The sequence below is a fragment of the Pteropus medius genome, unplaced genomic scaffold (genome assembly GCF_902729225.1).
Source record: "Pteropus medius unplaced genomic scaffold, Ma_sr-lr_union100, whole genome shotgun sequence".
Taxonomy (NCBI): domain Eukaryota; kingdom Metazoa; phylum Chordata; class Mammalia; order Chiroptera; family Pteropodidae; genus Pteropus; species Pteropus medius.
The window spans coordinates 19043271-19063228 of record NW_024351730.1 but is presented as its reverse complement, the minus strand read 5'-3'; the positions used below and the strand labels follow the sequence as shown (position 1 = coordinate 19063228).

At 33.5% G+C, this 19958-nt stretch overlaps 1 protein-coding gene and 1 pseudogene across 2 annotated transcripts in view; one reads left to right on the top strand and one right to left on the bottom strand.

The window, feature by feature from the left end:
- The window catches only part of STAP1 (signal transducing adaptor family member 1), a 29449-nt gene extending 14039 nt beyond the window's left edge, over positions 1 to 15410 (bottom strand). The window contains exons 1-4 of one of the 2 annotated variants that reach the window (XM_039845342.1): positions 15205 to 15410; positions 8221 to 8292; positions 3732 to 3842; positions 1633 to 1689 (exon numbers count right to left, since the gene is read on the bottom strand). In XM_039845342.1, coding sequence (XP_039701276.1) covers positions 1633 to 1689; positions 3732 to 3842; positions 8221 to 8292; positions 15205 to 15324 — 360 coding nt within the window. In that variant the 5' untranslated portion in view covers positions 15325 to 15410. The remainder of the gene's footprint in view (positions 1 to 1632; positions 1690 to 3731; positions 3843 to 8220; positions 8293 to 15204) is intronic. The other variant, XM_039845343.1, reaches the window with a different exon arrangement.
- Positions 15411 to 18055: 2645 nt separating this feature from the next.
- Positions 18056 to 18174, top strand: LOC120588421 (uncharacterized; annotated as a pseudogene).
- Positions 18175 to 19958: the final 1784 nt, after the last annotated feature.

The window sequence follows — 19958 nt, the reverse complement described above, 5'->3', positions numbered from 1 at the left end:
TCAGTAAGGCCCTTTTCTTATATACCAGTCCAGAAAAAAAAATAATAAAATGAGGAAAAAATATTTATTAATTGCCTACTATGTCCTAACTATTGTGTTGTTGCAAATCCTCACAACAATGCTACAAGATAGGTAATATCTCTGCTTTACAAAGAAAAAAAAAAAGGCTCAAAAAGATTAAATAACTAGTCCAGGGTCACATGGCTAGTAAGTTGTGAAACCAAGACTCAAACTCCATTTTCTTTCATTCAAAAACAATGTTCCAGCTCTTTCAACTATAGTTTATGTTTCTCAAATTTCTACTAAATTTCTCCTAACAGTGGCATGATGTAAATGTATACACAGAGCGATCTGGGATCCTTGTGCAAAAACTTTTATGGAAGCACAAAATTTAAGGCAACTTGTCTTCTCTTGGAAATTCACATAAATTTTATTTTATATTCTGTAACATGCCAATGTATATTTTAATTTTAAAATAATTTTTTTTATCCTTTCCTCAAGGAAAAAGCTGAAAACAAAATTTGGGGGCCAGAACATCAGGTATAATTAGTGTACCAGAAAAATGCACCCTGAGGTCTTTCCAGTGGTTTTAGTGTACTCCTTGACACCGGCTCCAATACCATTGGGAGATTTGTGTAATGCCGTGGCACGCAATGCTGCCTTTCCACAATAGAGGAGGAGAACACAATTCCTCTAAGAGTTTCTCCCTTTCTCCAAGTCAGCATGTCTTTCACATCTTTAACTGGCCCACTTTTTAAGCCACCTCTGACTTATCCACATGATAGTTGAACCTTCAACTTTTACATGTTATTGACTGAGATAACCAGAATCCATCACTCAGTAAGGTGCAGTGCTTACTTCATGTGAATGCAAAGACTACTTACGAACTAGTTTTGGTAGATAGAGTCTGAATTTAACTGACTCTAATAAACCTAGAAAGTTTTCTTATCTTCTCAAAGTGTTAGAGAACCTGGTGTTATTTTAGGGGCTAGTTATCAAAGTACCTCATATTTCTAAGACAGTCGCTACAGTGGTTTTATTTTAAATAATAGTAGTTATCTTGTTATAACAGTTAACCATAAGCAGTAGATCTTATTATAGATTTCTGATAAGATGCCACAGAGTTGAACAGATAAGCATCCCTTTGTCTTAAGACTCACTAAACAATCATTTAAAGGAGAGTTTTAATTTGATGATCCTTCCCTGAAATATTATTTATGTCATTCATAAAATCCATCTCCATTTTATAAATGTATATTGAATATATAAGAATGAAATTGGAAGTATTTTAGAGGATGCTATGTAAGTTACAAATACCAGAATATACAAAGGATGACTGTGTCACAAGTAGATCTCCCTGACCACTTGTTATTTGGTAGCTAGCTAGCACATTGCCCTGTTTATTTTCTTTATAACAATTATCACAATTTTAAATTACATTGTTTACTTATTTATTTTATTTTTCCTCTCCATCCCCTGATAAAAATATAAATTTCATGAGTAAGTATGAAGATTTGTGTCTCTTTTTCAATTGCTATATCTTCAACCCCTTTCACTCTGCATGGTTCATAGTAAGTGTTCAGTAAATATTTGTTGAATGAGTGAATCGATCAAAAGTAATGTCCTTCTTACCTCTGTTACTGTTAGAATGAAGCCTCTCCATTCTTCTCCACTTTCTGTGTTCTCTGTCTAAAGATGAAGAAAAAAAACAAAGACAAAGAAGAAAAGACATGAATGACTATGAACATTAATATTTTTATTAACTTCAAATAACTTCAAAATTTTATGATTATTTTATAATATTCAAAATATGTAAGCCATCAAAAACCAGCAAGATGGACAAAATGTATATTCTTCTACTGAAGCACATTGTTTCAAAAAGTCAATAGTAATTTTTTAAATCATTTAGAATCAGTTGAAAAGAAGAAACAATTCATTTTTCTTTTTGCTTAGAACTATTAATGTATTTGTTATGAAATATTTTAATACTGTTCTCTTTTGTCAGAAGACAGAAATATATAATTTTAATCTGCTTACTAAACAAGTAAAATCATACAAATTTACTTAACTCAAAAAACTCAAATGTTAGCACACTTATTTCTGCAATATGTCAACTCATGGTCCCTTCATTGGTATTTAACACTGACTGGCTTTAAGTTTGGGACAATCAGGTAGAACCAACGTAGTCAGTCCTTAGAAATTTTCAGTTCTTAGCTCCAAAAACTACTAATACTGCTAACATTTGTTAAATGCTTATAAGTGACAGCTACTATTTAAGCACTTCACTTGTATTAACTGATTTAATTTTCATGGCAACTCTGCAAACGGTAATTTTATTTTTTTATTTTACAGATTTATTGATTTAACAGATATTTATTGATTGCCTTTTAGTGCTAGACACTATTCTAGGTACTGATTTACACTGGAGAACAAAACAAAAATACTTATTTTCATGGAGTTTAAGGTCTAGCAAGAAATAAACAACAAACATAATAGTAAATTTTATAGTGTCAGAAGGAAATAAATGGGAAAATAAAATGTAGAGCAGAGTAAGAGATTGAGAATGCCATTAGGGGTTAGTAGAGGGGAAAAGGGTTACAATTTTAATGAAGTAGTCCAGGAAGATCTCAGTAAGAGGGTTATATCTGACAAGACTTACATTCAGGCAAAGAAACCAAAGCACGGAAATGTTAAGTAACTTGTCTACAATGACACAGCTAACAAATAAAACAGCCAGAATTCAACCTAGGCATCTGACTCCAATCTTGTGCTCTTAACCACCACACCAAATCATCTGAGGGCCTTGCTTATACATAGATTCTGGGGCCCAGGTTTATGGGGTGGGGCCTGGATTTCTAAGTACAAATGATTCCTAGTACACTAAAGCTTCGTGACCAGTGTTTTCAAGGTCAGCTCCAACTATATCTTACTCAATTGCAAATCGCTCTCTTTGTTATTGCTGTAGTTGTTGGTTGACTTTAATTGGCTCACTTTGAATTCTGGGTGTTAACGTGGTGAGTTTTAACAAACAGATACCTGCGTGTGTCGAGTTTAATGCAATTAATAACATATTTTGCAAGTTGTGTATGTCTAAAAAACAGTTCTTGTTCAAATTTTTCTAATTGTCTCAATAATGTTCAGTAGAGCTTTGGGGTTTGTTTTGTTTATTGGTTCTTTTTTTTTTTTTCCTTTTCTGACTCAGGATCCAATCCGTATCACACATTGCATTTAGTTGTCATGACTCCATATTCTCCATAACTGGAATAAGCGTCCAGTCTTTGGCTTTTTTTACACTGCTATTTTTTAAGAGTATAGGCCAATTGCCTGGCAGAATGTCTCTCAATTTGTGAAATATGGGTTTCTCTAATTCAGTAGTTTCAAACATGTATCATGTTGGACATGTCTCAGAATCATCTGGGAACTTGGTCAATGCCAAGTTCTTGAATACCAATTCAAAGACAGCTTTTAAAAAACACCAGGTGGGATCTCTGACTTTGTCAGAGGGCAGAAGTACATGGTTTTAATGTGCTTGTATACTAAACAAGTGAAAATGTCCTTTTAAATCCCTCTTTAGAAAACCACAGTTCTTGCCAAAAAGTAAGAAATATCAACAAAGTATAGAACTTGACACTTCTATAATTCCTCTTTACTTCAGCCACTGAGCTGTGAAAAGAGGTGAATGCTATTTATAACCACAACTTGTTTCAGACTAATTGCCTGTCCTCACTCACCTTCAGTTGCACTTCTTCTTTTGGCAAAACAATGGTGAATTTTGCACAATTCATTTCAGTTGAATTCTCCATAAGGCATGTGAGGTCTATTATGTCTAACTTGTCAACATACTGCAAAGATAAAAGGAAATCCCATTAAATTATTTCATGGGTAAATACATCAGTTTTAGTAGGAAGGAAAGTAAGTAATATTTTACTTTCAATTGATTTGTACTTTGCATGATATCCTGGTTTTCAGCGTGTCATCCCTTCTCAACCCAGAGGGCATTTGGAAGTGTATAATGTGGTGGTGTGCTAGAGCTGGCTCAAACAGGTTTGCAAAAAGTTGATTTGTTAAATTTTCAGGAATTTGCTAGCCAGTTGTTAAACACAGCTATTACTAAAAGTTAAATTGTATAAACACATAAGTAAATAACATATTAAAAAACAAAGATAAAGTTCTAAATTCATAATTTTCTAATTATATTACTACATAGTATTCTCTATGGTTTTAAGGCTTTTTACATCTTCGTTTCTGTGTGGTGGAAATACTACATAATGGTATATACATAATGGTACTATACAGCATTGGACCTTTCTTCTCACCTCCATTTTTAGTGAGTTCACATTGATAGGGTGAAATCAGTCTTGGCAGGAGTATTTCCACAGAAAACGGCAAACTTTACAAATTAGAGCTTGATTTATTGTTTTGCTAATTGTTCCAGAGGCCAAAAATTTTTTTATGTAAAGGCAAAATAGTAAATGTTTTAGGCTTTGTGGACCACATATAATCTCTGCTGCAAATTCTTCTTCTTTTTATTTATTTATTTTTATTTTACAACACTTTATAAGCGTAAATAGATTTCTAGTTCGGAAACTGCAAAATCGGGACACAGGCTAGATTTGGCTCAAGGGCAATAGTTTGCTGGCTTTTGGTCTAGACTTAAGAAAATGAAGGAGAAAATGTTAACAATGCAGATGAAACTTGAAAGTTTGTTGTGTCTGAAGCTTTTTCATTTTGAAAAGATCAAAAAATTGACAAAATATTCTTTTATAATTCAAAAACTGCTATCTTAATCAGCAAAGAAATTGCTCATGTCATTAACAGCTAGGTGAAGTTCTCACATACGTAATTGTTGTTTTACTTTCCTCTTATACATTAATGTAAACAAAAGCATTAGCCAATACTCATGTCAAATATCATATTTAATGACAATAAATTTATTAGGGAAACTACAGATTGAAAAACAACTCCCTTAGTCATATGATTAAATTGCAATCATAGTTGGCTATGGATGCATGTTCAGAAAAATCAATAACAGCATTCTATGATAATCAATTGCTTATATGAAAATTACAATAAAAAGTATTATGTATTTTATTTTTAACTGTGTGCCACACATTCATGTAAATATTTATAATAAATTTATATACATATATTCATATATACATTTTTTTCCAGAAAGCTATTATTCAACATTTACCACATATAACTGGTTATGAGGATCCTATTAAGAAATTTCTATCTTATCCCAGTACAATAAAATTTTTTTTTTTTTTGAGTAATTAGTCTATGTATATCGGTCTGTATACAACTGGCTAGACTTGCTCTCTAGTATTAGAAAGATTAAGACCACCTCTAGTAAAAGCATAGTAGGGTTTTATGACATAATTTTTTGTTAAACTAACCTCATTCTCGACTACTTTTTACCTCTTCTTTTTTCTTCTCTGTCATGCCCAGTAAATCTTATTTAACTGTGTTCTTGTAGGTTTCCTTATTTTATTTTTCTGAATAAAGTAAGACATAAAAATAATAAATAAAATTTTTCCCAGAACTATTCCCATATTGATGAGGTTGAGGGTGAGTTTGGGTTGATCTACTTATTTTCAATGAATAAAGAGCAATTAAACATGGAAAGAGAGGTATAAGGGAAGGAGGACACAATTTAAAATTAGACTAGAATCTTTTTCTGTTGGATTGTCTAGATCAAGCTCAGTGAATTTTGCCGAGACAAAGGAGGAAGCAATGGAGGAAGAAGTGGCCCAGTTAGATAGAGGGCCTGTAAACTGTACTATTGATTAGAAAAAAGGAAGTTATATCTTTTTGGTTTTAACTGTAGAATTGAAAGAGCCTTGAAATTCACCTGTCTAATCTAGCTGCCATCTGATGCTTGAATTTTCTTTAGGCTAACCTTCCATGTGGTCATCCAGCCTGCTTGAACATCTTAAATGGCACGGAACTCAAGCCTCCTATGAAGCTTTGCCTACTAGCAAGTTTATTCTTGTACTAAGCCACAGTTTTTCTCCAGACAATTTCCATCCATTGGTCCTAGTCCCTTTTCTCTGGAATAAGACTTAACAAATTCAGTGACTCTTTCACATGACTTCCTGACAACCTTTCAAATATTTAAAGCCAATTTTAAATTCTTTCCTACTATAGGCTAAATGTTTACAGTTCTCACCTTCTCTGTCCTTGTACTTTCTTTTGAGACAATCACCCCAAAAATTTATTTCTCCAAAAGTCTGCATCTTCTTTTAACAAAATTGGTAGATGGGCAATTCTGTAGCATTTCAGTATAACAATCTCTTCTTAGCATAGCTGTTAAGAATGCTGGCTCAGAAACAAGACCTGCATTGTAACCCATTCATTAACTCTCTGATCTTGTACAATTTCTTAATCTTTAAACTTGACTGTTCTTATCTAAAAGTAGGGATTAAAATAGTACCCACTCTGTAGAGTTGTTGTGAAAGTTAAATGAGATAATGTATGTAAAATACATGAATATTTTCTATGTACTTTACCTTTACTATCTCATTTAATCCTTTAGATAACCTTATGAGATGGGTGACTGTTTTCATCCTAATTTTAGAGATTTGAAACTGAGTGTGTGATATCTTTCATTTGCATCTCTAGATTCAGTTTTATCCCTTCACCACCCAAAACTATGCACCAGGGGATGGACCAAATGGACAACATTGTGGGCACCCTTACCCTCTGATTTTCTGGGGGTTGGACTGCTGGTGATCAGAAGAGTTAGAAGAGTAAAGTCAGGTATTTATTACCCTATGCAGTTGCTTCTTCAATCAAAAATCATTCTCTTCTCAAAGCAGTCATCTTCACACAACTCTTCCTATTCTCTCACTCTTTCCTTTACTCAGAGGTATGGTAATGGGGCATTGTTACTAGCCTCAGTTTCTGTACTATCCTTTGTGGTTTTCCAACATCCTGCCCACTGCTTTGAGTGTTGCATCTTTATTAAACTCTCTTTAAATGGCCCAATTTGAGATGTCATCTGTTTTCTACCAATTCCCTGTCCAATACACTGAGATACAGAGAGATTGGGTTGGTAGCCCAAGATCCCAAGCTAGCACAGTGGACAGTGGGAGGGCTAAGATAAAAACCCAGGTAGTCTACCTGAAGACTAGGCTTTCAGTCACTAAGCTGTACTGCCTCTTGCCATGTAGTAAGTGAGCAATAACCATTAACTCTCTCACTTATATGTTCATATGAAGTTTAGACCAGGGGCTTTAATTTTTTCCTGACATTAGTGGGAAGTAGGAAGGCACAACAGAGGAATTACTTTTATTAAAATTAATTATGGTATTTGAAAACACTTTTATATAAATCTTGTCTATTCAGAACTCTGATGAAAGACGGCCACTTTGTTTATTTTTTAAAATGGCTTTTGGTTAGTTTACCACTAATGGTGCTGAGATGCTTGCAAATGAAATACATTACATGGGCTCTTTTTCCATTTCTTTCATTAGATCTGGACATGTAATAATGATGTTGTAAGGAGTGTGGGCTGCTACATCCATGGGCCAAAATATTTTTATTTAAACAAGTTACTGGATCATAAAATCTCTTAAAAGTATAACATTCCAAGGTGGGCAAACATTTACTACTAAAATACTACATTTTATTTGTGGAAAAAATAAAATCCACAATCACTTTTCAATTTTTTTGTGTGGAAAAATTAAAATACAAGTCAATTATTTGAAATTAATACAAATAAATAAATCTCAGAATCTCTTTATTGTTATTTCCATGCTTGAGCTCTTAGAAGTCCTGCTTGGTGGGGTGTGTTTTTGTCTTTCTGGAAAAATTAAATTGTGACATATTGTATGTTATAAGGCTTTAAGGAATCCTTTAGTTCCTTTCAGATTATAAGTGCATGTGATAGCAGGATAAAAAGTGGGGGAAAGTAAGGCTATCACTTGGTGTTAGGTAATTTGTATCCAGATGTATAGCTAAAGATTTTATTATCAGGATAAGTAAGAAAAATGCAAAGTTAAAAATATGAGTTAATACCTTCTTCTGAGTTGCCTAGAAAATTTTATTATGGGCTTTATCATTGATAGCCTTCACAGATATAAGTGTTCTTATTTGAATTAGTTTTACTAGAACATCTTTACTCTTGGAAAACAGAAAATCCCAAATGAATAATCAAGTATATGACAAATGTATATTGGAAAAAAGTTAATGGGATGAATGTGTTTAACTACTTACTATTGTACTCTTTTTGTCGTTATAAAAGAAAAGTGTAGTTCCTCTCAACTCTGTCCAATAGTATTTATACTCCTGTGGGAAAGAAATCATACGCATCAGTGTATATTCGGCTATTTTCCTATTGGTCGTTTCCTTTGTAACTTCCCGAATTGCTGTGTGATATAAGATTCTTTATCCTGAGATTAATTGCTTAGTTTTTATGGCTTAATTTTATACTTCATTCTTGATTAAATCCTTTACAAATTTATTTTAGTGAAATGTGTGAGGTAAGGAAGTAATTTGATTTGTTTTCAAATAGATTGTTTTCCAAAACGTTCCTCATTGATTGAAGACATTTAATTTTTATGCAGTTTCAGTGAAAGCTTGTACCCATAAAAGAGGGGCCATTTAAGGAGCCAGGATAGGACATAGGAAAGCATTTATTAACTACCTTCCAGGACAGTTGAAAGGATTGAATAAATTAATACATGTAAAACACATAGCGTAATACATGACTCATACTTTGGGTTCAACAAATGGTATATATTTATATAGATCAAGGAAATTGAGAATGATAAAAATAACACCATCAAAACTGAGCTTTGAAGTTCAAATTTCATTCATGTGGTGAATATTTCATTGTTAATACATTCACATTACTATGGTTTCTATAAAAATACAACTTTTTAAGTTTAAAAAATTTAAATAACCTAATCAGACTCTTATTTTACTTAAGTGAAAATTTATTTAAATAAAGAAAAGATTGTATTACAAAAGAATGGCAAGGGCATTTACAAAACAAAATCCTTTTACATCTAAAGACTTACCTACATACCCAGCTCTTCCTCAAAGTATATTAAAAAAAAATCCCAGTCAGTTTCATGGTCATGTTAATCATTCCTTCCCTTAGAGTTTAATAAGCTGAATTTTTGTAACATATTGAATTATCTGGACTTATATTGAGGATTAATGCAAGAAAATCACAAGAAAACATTTTTTCTTTTGCTTATAAATGTGAAGATACTTTTATATATTATGGTATTTTGTGTCTCTTTAATACTGACATATCATTTATTCCTTTTTGCCCAGTAAAATGTTTGTTACCTCTTCAGAATTTATATACTTATTTTCTCAAATAATGAGAACTCTATAATCCATTGCTTTTATTTGCCTTGGCTACTAGGAAGCTCAAGATTAAAATCATTCTGAATTACAACACCTGTTTTTCTCATATTCTAAGTAGAACTGTTTTCTCCCTTTGTATTCATGGCTGATAAGGTGCTATATTAGCTAGCTTTTGCTGTGTAACAAGCCACCCTAAAACTTAATGGACTAAAAACAGCAAATATTTTCTGTTTTTGACATTCTATGTTGGTGGATGATTTTTTTGGATCTGGGTAATACTTGCCTGTGGCTGAATGGTCCAGTGTGGCCTCATTCACTTGCCTGGGGTCTTAGCTTGGGATGCAGAATGACTAGGAATGGTATAATAAGAAATATGTTTGGTCTTTGTCCCCAGTTCCTGGCATAGAGATCCTAAACTCTGAGTGTTAGGAGTGCTTTTGTTACCCATAATAAGTCCCTTTATATCACATCTGTGTTTATAGTAATGAGGCAACTTAGAATTGGACCCACGAAGGGCTTCAGGATGGGTCTGGTCCCCAAAAGAACAAATGATTATAGGGTTGGAACTTTCAGTCCTACCCACTGACCCCCAGAAAGGAGTAGAGGTGGGGCTGAAGATTAAACTCTCGACCAGTGACATGTGATGAGCTTTCTAATTAGTGGACACATCCACATGGTGAGAGGGTGATGTGCCCCACCTCCACAGGAACAGAAGCACTTGTGCTTGGGAATTTTCCAGACCTTGCCTTATGTATCCCTTCACCTGGCTGTTCATTCGTATTCCTTACCAATACATGTAAGTAAAGTGTCTTCCTGAGTTTTATGAGCCATTTTAGTAAATTGTTGAATCTTAGGAGGGGGTCATGAGAACCCTTGATTTATAGCCAGTAGGTCAGAAGAGACACTAGGGACTTGCAACTGGTGACCAAAGTGGGAGGGGCAGTCTTGTCATACTAAGCCCTTAATTAAGTTATAGGGTCGGCACTGAATCTGGGTAAGTCAGTAGTTTTAGAATTAAACTGAATTGTTCAACAATCAGTTAAACCAGAGAATCAGAGAACTGGCTATTGATATTGGAAAACACCCCATTGAAACAATTGGAGTCTCCCTCCACATGGTCTCATTCTCCAGCTAGCCCAGACTTGTTCACATGCTGGCAGAAAGATTTCCAGGAGCAAGAGAAGACAAAACCCATTGTGCGAGTACTTTTACATGCTCTGCTTTTGTCAATTTACCAAAGCATGACCCAGTCCATATTCAGTCGCTAGAAAACTAGACTCAACCTCTTTATGGAAGAAGCAGAAAAGTTCCCTTTCAAAGGAGAATGTGAGGTTTGAAAATGTTGGTAGTATTACTGCAGCAATTTACCTCAGAGGCACAGTTGGAAATTGGGGCAAGGTTTCTTTGCCCAAGACTTGTTGTTTTTCCATTCCATCCTACCTCCTCATTGAGAGCTGGCTATAATATAATGTAATGAACCTGCTGATACCTCCTGACCAAGAATGAATTACCACAGAAAAGAACAATTCAGAAGGGCATAGGATTGAAGGAACAGCCAATAAATGGTTGTGTAGTTTTACTGATGTATAACATCTAAGTTCAAGTTGAAATTCGAGACTCTAATTCTTGGAGGAGAGGAAAGCAAGAGAAAACACTGAAGTCAAAGTCTACTGCTCTGTTCATCTTTGTGGTTAGCCTCATCAGTATCAAGTTGTAATCAGGTAGAAAACCTAAAATCACTAATAGCCAGTGAAGATTAATAGAGTTCCTTTTGTGTGTACATACAGACATCCATCTGTGCTCCTGAGAAAAATTACAGGTGTTTAGTCATGACAAAATATGAATTGAATAAGGTTAACCAGGGAACAATGAGAGTTTTACTGATAAAAAAAACAAACAAACATAAAGATCCATGAGGAAAAAAAAGATTCATGAAAAGAATTATGGAGGGTTTATTAAATGAGGAAGAAACAAGAACAAAGGCACTGAGTTGAAAGTAAAGGCAGCTTGGAGGAAAAATAAGATTACAAATAGCAATAGGCCCTATGAACTCCAACCACAGCCAAAAACCTAAGAACAGATCAAGCTTATATTCAGTATGTAGAGACATGTGGGTCACAGTCTTGATTTAGTTTCTGATAAGCGCTCATGAATATCAGTATAATTTGAGTCATCTATAAATATCCCTCTCAAAAATCAACAAGTAGGTGTATATTTATATCTACAGAAGTATGTAAATATTTTAAATGAAGTCCTTTTTGAATGAAATACATTTAGCATAAAGTTTTTTTTATTTTTTTAGCAATCATTTATGTTGAATCACTGATGTAAGAAAGGGACTTATATGGGACTTTTGGATTTATTGCTAGCTTTATAATCACTAGATGACCTTGTATTTAGAGTTTAAGGTCAATATCTCATTTTCATTCAATTAAACAAATATTTTGCAAGTCTACTGAGCTCAGTGTGATAAAGAATCTAGTGAGCAGACATCCCCAAACTTTGGAATTCCACAACTCCCAAATGGAATCAGAATTTTAGTTTAAAATGAATTATGATGTCAAGTGCTTTGCAATAAAATTCAAGGTGCACTCCTTAATGGATGAGGAATATTGACCATAACCTCTGTGACCATATCATCTGTGAGAGGATAAAATAATTACTGTAGGGATCAGAGTGACAGGACATTTAGAACCTAGTGTGATATCTGCCATATCACACCTCAAGTAAATACACCCATTATTATATAGTCCATTTGATCATCACAGCAATTAATTTAGTTATGCCAGAGAGTAATTATTCATTTTACAAAAGAGAAAACAGATTAAAATATTTAAAGGTCCATAGTTGGACTGATATTTGTATCTCTTGGCTCCCTAATGCTCTTTCTCATAGATGTAAGTAGTAAAAATGGGTTACAATGCAAAATCCAGTTAAGTGTCTCCTTATCCTTTGTTACCAATAAAAAGCTCCCATTCTTTTTTCTTGTGAGCACGTAAGGTACTTTTGCTTAAGGAAGGATGTTGTATAGTGATCTCCAAAGTGGAGCACATAAATCCAGAGGTGTGCAAGATAATTCCACTGGGAAAGAAACTTTAAAAATATCTAATTGTATTTTATTTGTGTCATCTTTCTTGGTTTCTTTTTTGCATATATTTCATAATTTGCTTGGAGTATTAGTACAGAAATACACATGTATTTTATAAATAAATTAATATTCTTGCATCAGAGATTTGTGTTCAAAAATGTTTTCTTGAAAGGATTGTTATTTTTTTTAACATTAGAGATTATGAGCATAGAAAACTATGTTTGAAAGCACAACTGAGCCCTGAAATTTTTCTAAATAAATTAGTGGCAATTAGAGGACTAATCAGAGAAATATTATTTTGATACTGTTATGATGACTACATTCTTATGCTTGAGCTAATAAGAAGACATACACATTGTTTTTGAAGTTTATTACACACAGATTGGAGAAACTGTGAGATGTTGCCTAAACTCAGGTTTCAAACAGTTCCAAAAAAATGAGAATTTCCCCATTTATAAGAACTGTGTTGCTATTCGTAACTCATTGTGACATTTAATAGCTCTCATTATCAAATAAGTCTTCCTGATTCATACAAAATTCTAATGCTGTGGTTTAAGTAAATTTTCCTACATTATCTTTTCCATGAAGAATATATACTTTTAATAGGTTCTTTATTTGAGATCTACTGACCTTCTGGAATTGCATTTTAAATGATGTATGTTGGCACACTTTCCTAGGGGGCAAAGCCCCTTAAGTTTTAAATGTGTTCTGCCACAAAAACAGCTAAGAAACACCTGTTAACCAGTAATCTCCTTATAGACCAGGTTACTCCTCAGTTATACATTCTCTAGCTTAAATGTTCTGAATTCCTTCAGTAGAGACTTCACTTAATGTTCTGCAGAGCCTCCCAACTTTCTCCAGCCCATTAGCTCCAAAGATGACCTGCTATATACTCTTGGCTCACCTTCCTCTCAAAAGTTCCCTGGCCTGGCACTTGGCAGCCGCTTGTCTAGAAATCACATTTTCTTTAGCTTTTTATCATAGCTTCTATTTTCAAGTACTTTATTACCGTGTCTCTCCTTTGAGCCACAATACTGTGGACTCAAAACTGATTTTAGTATGTTAATAATAATATGATAAATAATGAAATGGGAAGAGAATGAATCCAACCTTTGGTGTGAGTCAGGTGTTTTACATATGTTATCCCTTATAACCACCCTATTAGACATTACTGTCATCCTCTTGCTCTTTTCTCCCTGACATACAGGTAAAAGATACTTTGCTATGAATTCAAGTTGGAACACAAGTTAATTTCATCAGAAATATTTATGCCTATAGTTTATTCTTTCTATTTCAAAGCATGCTTTCTATAAAAAGATACAATAGTAATCTGGTAAGGGAATCATCATTCCTTACTAAATTTAGCCTTTTGAAGGGAGTCTTTGTGTTTTATTTATATTCTCTAGAACTGAGTATGTTGTACTTAGTGTAAAGGAGTCATACAATAGAGGTTGCTTAAATGAATAAATTGATTAAGCTTCTACTGTATATCAGGCATTGTACCTTGAGAGGCAGGTCATATGCTCTTCATCTTACAGTTGAGGAAATTAAGTCTCAAGGAGGTTGAGTAACTTGTTTAAGATCACAAGCTGTAAATAGCAAAACCATCAGGTAAAGTCATGTTTTACTGACACTCTAAAATCCTTGTTTTTTCTGCTAACCATACCAACGGAATTCCTTCTTTAATCATTAAAAGGAACTTGATATCAGCAAGTTATTATAAATACTTTGGAAAACTTTTAAGGAATAATCAAATTGAAATTACTAATTAGAAATTTATTTTTCTCAACTCTTCTTTCCTGGCAAAGTGTAACAATGTGGCTAACTGATGGTAACAAAACTAAGTTAACTTTTAAAGCATATGGGATTGGGAAGGGAAAAAAATAAAGCATATAGAATATACCAAAAAATATTACAATGTAGCTGACAAATATTACTAACACATGTTTAACATCCATTACAGAATACAAATTACAGTGTCTTTACTCTTGAGTAGTAAATGATCTGATTATGTATGCAAGAAATATGTATATTATAGATATTTTCACATACACAATTTTTTTCTAAATATTGATAAACCCTCAGAAAATACATTTTTATTATCACTATTAAACATTTCTTATGGCATTTATCAGAACACTTAATTTTTTTCTAATTTCAGTTAATTTTAAAATTTCATAAAATTTGACCTAAATCAATGATGTTTTTCTTTAGTAACAGGTACTTCATGTTTATTTCTTTCACTAGTTTTAAATAATTCACAATTTTAACGAAAAGTTTTTATTTTTGCATTTAAAAAATATGGAATGTTTTATGAATTTTCTTAGAGTGAATGCATTTGTCTCATAGTGTACATACTACCCACAGAATATCCTATATATTTTAAAGTATCTTGAACAGTGTTTTTAGAACATAATATTAAACAATATCAATTTTGTCATTTTCATAATTTCTTATAAGTTTATCACTTAAAAAAATTTGATCATTATTTATAAACTTCAAACGAGAGTAGAAGCAGAAGGTTTAATTTTAATCATTTTATCTTATCGAATTGTTTACATTACTGACAACATTAGAACCTTATGTTATTATATATAATACATATGTGTCTACACATATGTTTAAGCTACACATTGTGTTTAAATTATGTGAAATTAGATAATATTTCTGAGCTCAAGGAAGAGAGTTTAATCCCAACAGAAACAAGGAGGCACTTGTCTCATCACATTACCATGAAATAAACTATATTAAGACAGAAACTTCTAGTTTAATATTATTATCTTTGGACTTACCTGGTATTCTGACCGCTTAACTAATAAAAATCCTTCAAAGTATAAGGGTAGAGCAGTAATCTTTAACCTTTCTTGAAAGATCCTGCGAGGGGCTGGTTTTGGGGGCTTCATAGCCATCATAACCTCTCACTGGCGTGTGGTTTGGTTTCAACTGTATCCAGTCTCAAACAAAATGAGATCTCTCTCATGTGAGAAGAAAAGGCAACCAAAGAGGAAGTCCCAACTTGCTTTTAAACCACCAACAGGACATGCACACATACACACACACACATTTTTTTCCTTTACTTTTTATGAGGTAAGAAAAAACAGGCATAGACCAACTTTCAGAAAGCTATCTCTGAGTAAACTACACGTAATTAGAATTACAATAGCAAAATAAACAGAAGATTAATATCACCAGAGGATGAAAGGAACCCCTGCGGAAATCATGGGCTTTAAAAGAGACATCAACATCAAGGCTACATTTGTTTTCTTTCTTTCCTTTTTTTTTTTTTTTTTGCTGTCTAGTTTTATCCTCAGAAGACAGGACTTGAATTATCTCCAATTTGCTAAAAATAGCTTAATAGAATAAGTTATTAGGACTATTTCTGTTGTAATTCAGGATCAAACTTTGTTTAAATTTTTAGAAAAATGGAGCTCTTTATGCCCATTCTGATGGTCCACTAAGTTATAAGAATATGGGATTTTCCACTTTTTTGTCAGTATTCTGAGTTCATGGGTTACCATTCGATGTTTGACAAAATATACAGAGGAAGCTATTAAATTTTCAAAATTTATTTTGTTTTTTTATGATTTTTTGAGCTATGGATTACTGATGCTGTGATGAATAGATGGGGTCTCTACAGTTATCTTGTGAGATTTATAGAGCTACAATGGGGCAAAATGCATTTAATAGTTGCATATGGGAAATGGTCCCTGAGAAACTGGATTTGGCTCAACACTGTGAAAGGAATGATGGTAGAAGGGAACATCAGGAGGAATTCTAGTTTGTTTTGCAGGGGTCCTGATAAGTTCCATCATTTCCTATTTTTCCCTCAATATTTAGAAAAACTCTGGATTTATTATAACCTGGGCCTGAGCATTCTCTCCAGTTAGGCCAGCCTATTGTCGGAAATCAAAGCAAGCCAGGAACCTCCAGTCTGATCCTCTTTTCCTAATGGAGAGACCACATGGTTTTCTCCACCAGTATGGATTCCATTGGCTCTACAGCAGCAAATATGAGAAGCCAAATTGTCCACAAAGTGAGGTACAACAATACAGACTGATTATCAGTAAACTAGAGAGGAGTGTTCAGGTGTATTATCAAAATGAAAACAGTTTGAAACAGAAATTGGGAATTTAAGATTCAAAATTACTGCCTTGCTTTTATATTAGGTTGAGACCTGCTTCCTATTACTCACATCTTCAAGTGAAAAAATCTAAGTCCAGCTTAATTTTGTTGAGACACAACTGTACTGTTTTTTTTTTTTTAGTTTTAATGTAATAAGAAAATGAATTGACTAACACAGGTAAACCTTTTGATTTGCTTGGTGACCTAATCCACATTCTTGGCAGCTGGTAGCTGGTGTGACACAGAGAGATAGTGAAAAGAGGAATGAGAACTGAGAAATGAGAAGAAGCAGCCAGAAGGAGGTAGGATGCAGGAATTATAAGTGGTTGTAATATGAGAAAAGTAGTTACTGGCTTTATGGCCAAAAAGTTGCATGGGAGAAAAGAAGGCTTCTTTAGAAATATTTTGAGAAATAATGATCTAATTAATTAATGAATAATGATGATCTAATAATGATCTAATTAATAATGATCTAAATAATGATCTAATTAATTATATCTTTCTTACTTTTAAAGAAATAAGCAAGGAAAAACCAGTTCATCAGCCTCTGTAAGTTGCTTTAGTTTGCTGATTTGCAAGTCAAATTAATCCCTAATATACCAAAGTTCAAAAACTGTCTCCCTAACAACCAAAAACAAAAAACAAAAAAACAAAACAAAACAAAACAAAAAAGGTACAGAAAAGCATACAAAAACCCGCCATAAACTATAAATGCAAAAATCTTGCTGAAACATTATTAACCAATTAGACCTTTCAGCAATTTCCATCATTGTACCATTGCACCATTACAATGGGAATCCTCTTACAGATATACCGAGTTTTAGGTGTTGAATAATTAATGTGTAGGTAAAGAAATGTAGTAGAAAAAGTATATGGGCATAGAGAGAAAAGCCAATTTTGCCACTAACCAGCTCTGAAATCTTGAACAAACCACTTAAGGTCTCTGGGATCACAGCTTCCTCAACTATGAAATGAGCAGTTGGACTAAGTGACTTCTTGGTTGAAGAGTTTCAGTAGGCTTCTAAGCAGTCTACTTTCCACTCTTTTTCTTCTTTGATTCATTTAAAAGCATTAAAACATTTTAATGGATTCTCATTGCTTTTGAGATTCATTTTTTCATTCAACACTAAATATTTATTGAGTACCAGCAATGTACTCAAGCATGACAGATGGATCCTTCATAATAGGACCCTTTTAAGTTGAAACTTCTTTAAAAATACTCTTTTCTAGTAACTTTGGTTACTCTACCATGTTTTTTTATGACAAAAGAAAGAGGAGGAATCACTGCTATTGAAGTGATATACTTCCTGGATGCCACATAGATACAGGACACATACAAATTTCTATATGCAATGAACAGTAGAATAATGGCAGTTTTCATAGAAACTGGAAATTCCAGATAGGGAGATAGTTTAAGGAGTAGAACAATAATGAATTCAGTTTTAACTACTTCAAACTCAATGTATACAAAGATTATGTCTACAGTGTTCTTCCCTTTCACTTCATTTAAGATCCATTAGTGTCTATAGCCATGTCACCCTGAACATGCTCGATCTCGTCTGATCTTGGAAGCTAAGCAGGGTTGGGCCTGGTTAGTACTTGGATGGGACACCTCCTAGGAATACCGGATGCTGTAGGCTTAAAAAAAAAATCCATTAGTGCTTCTTTAGGAGATAAAGTAGATTGGTGCTTAACATCCATTCCAACCCCTTTTGGTGTGCCATTCTTTACTGCAGAGGCTGACTGCTAATCTACAGTCCTTGTCCATGACTCTGTTTGTTTGTCATGTTTGTTTGTTGCTTTTGGTTTTATATCCCACATAAAAGTGAAATCATATGGTTTTCAACTTTTCTGTCTGACTTTTTTCGCTTAGCATGATTATCTCAAGATCCATCCACGTTGTCACAAATGGCAGTATTTAATCTTTCTTGTGGCTGAGTAATATTCCATTGTATATATGTACCACATCTTCTTTATTCAATCATTTATTGTAGGACACTTCGATTGCTTCCATGTTTTGACCACTGCGAATAATGCTGCTGTGAACATCAGGGTGCATATACCTGCGAATAAATGTTTTCAGGTTTTTTGGGTAAATACCCAGAAGAGAGATTGCTGGATCATGTGGTAATTCAATTCTTAGGTTTTTGAGGAATCGCCATACTATTTTCCATAGTGGCTGTACCAATTTGCTCTCCCACCAGCAGCACATGAGGGGTCCTTTTTGCCCACCATACACCAAAATTAACTCAAAATGGATTAAGGATCTGAAATAATAAATTGCATAGAAGAAAACATAGGTACTAAACTCATGGACCTTAGATTTAGAGAGAATTTTATGAATTTGACCTCAAAGGCAAGGGAAGTAAAAACAAAAATAAATGAATGGGACTATATCATATTAAAAAGCTTCTGCATAGCCAAAGAAACCATCAACAAGGCAAAGAGGGAACCATCCAAATGGGAGAATTTATTCTTATGCTGCCTTTGGTTTTTCTGGAAGCAAGCATGGTCTGCAGATATCTGATTTTTTTCTGTGGCAATGTTATCATAAATCCCAGTGTGTGCTTCTGGAGCCAGAAGCAATAAGGAAGCTTCCTGCTCACGGAGGCTTTTTATTTGTGGTGGCTTCCTTGATATGGCAGGTTTTTAATTGTGATGGCTTCCAGATTGTTCAATGTCAGTATGATTCTGGAGATTCCAGCGCTAGCATTAACTTCTCAATTTTTCAATTTGCTTCCACACTGTACATGTAGCAGCTAACTCTTGGTGATTAGTTTTGCAGTGTATTTCGAGAATCATTCCTGAAAGCCCAAAATACATTATTTCTTCATCCCTCCCAACAATTCTGTAAGCTGAAAAGTGCTAATGAGTAGATCCCTCTTTCCCTAAATTAGCTATCGTGAAATCTAACCTAGGTAATTGACCCCTCATCAATATAGTTCCCCTCTCTCTATAGGAATAAGTGAAAAGTTATCTTAACATTGAAGATGCTCCATAATCTTCATTTTGCAAACATGAACGCTTTGCAATACCTGACAATTTTTTTTCTCTGTCACCAGTAAATCAATTCTGCCTTATGTCTTGGCTTGCAGTTTATCTTCCTATTTCTTTTACCTCATAAATCTCTTACCATTAGCTATTGCCTATAAGCTACAATTTTGGCATTTTATTGTTTACAATTTATTTTGGCATTTGAATTTACAAACATATATCATGTCTGATACATAATTAAATTAAAAATTATTTTTATCAAAGATGGAAAGCTTACTTATACAAATTTTAGACAAAACAGAAAAACATAAAGAAGAAAATGAAAATCACATGCTACTCTACCATCTGCCATTTGCACTGTACAGATGGGTACCATCACTTTTTGGCACTTTTTCTTTATTTGTGTATATTTATGCAATCGGATTAATAC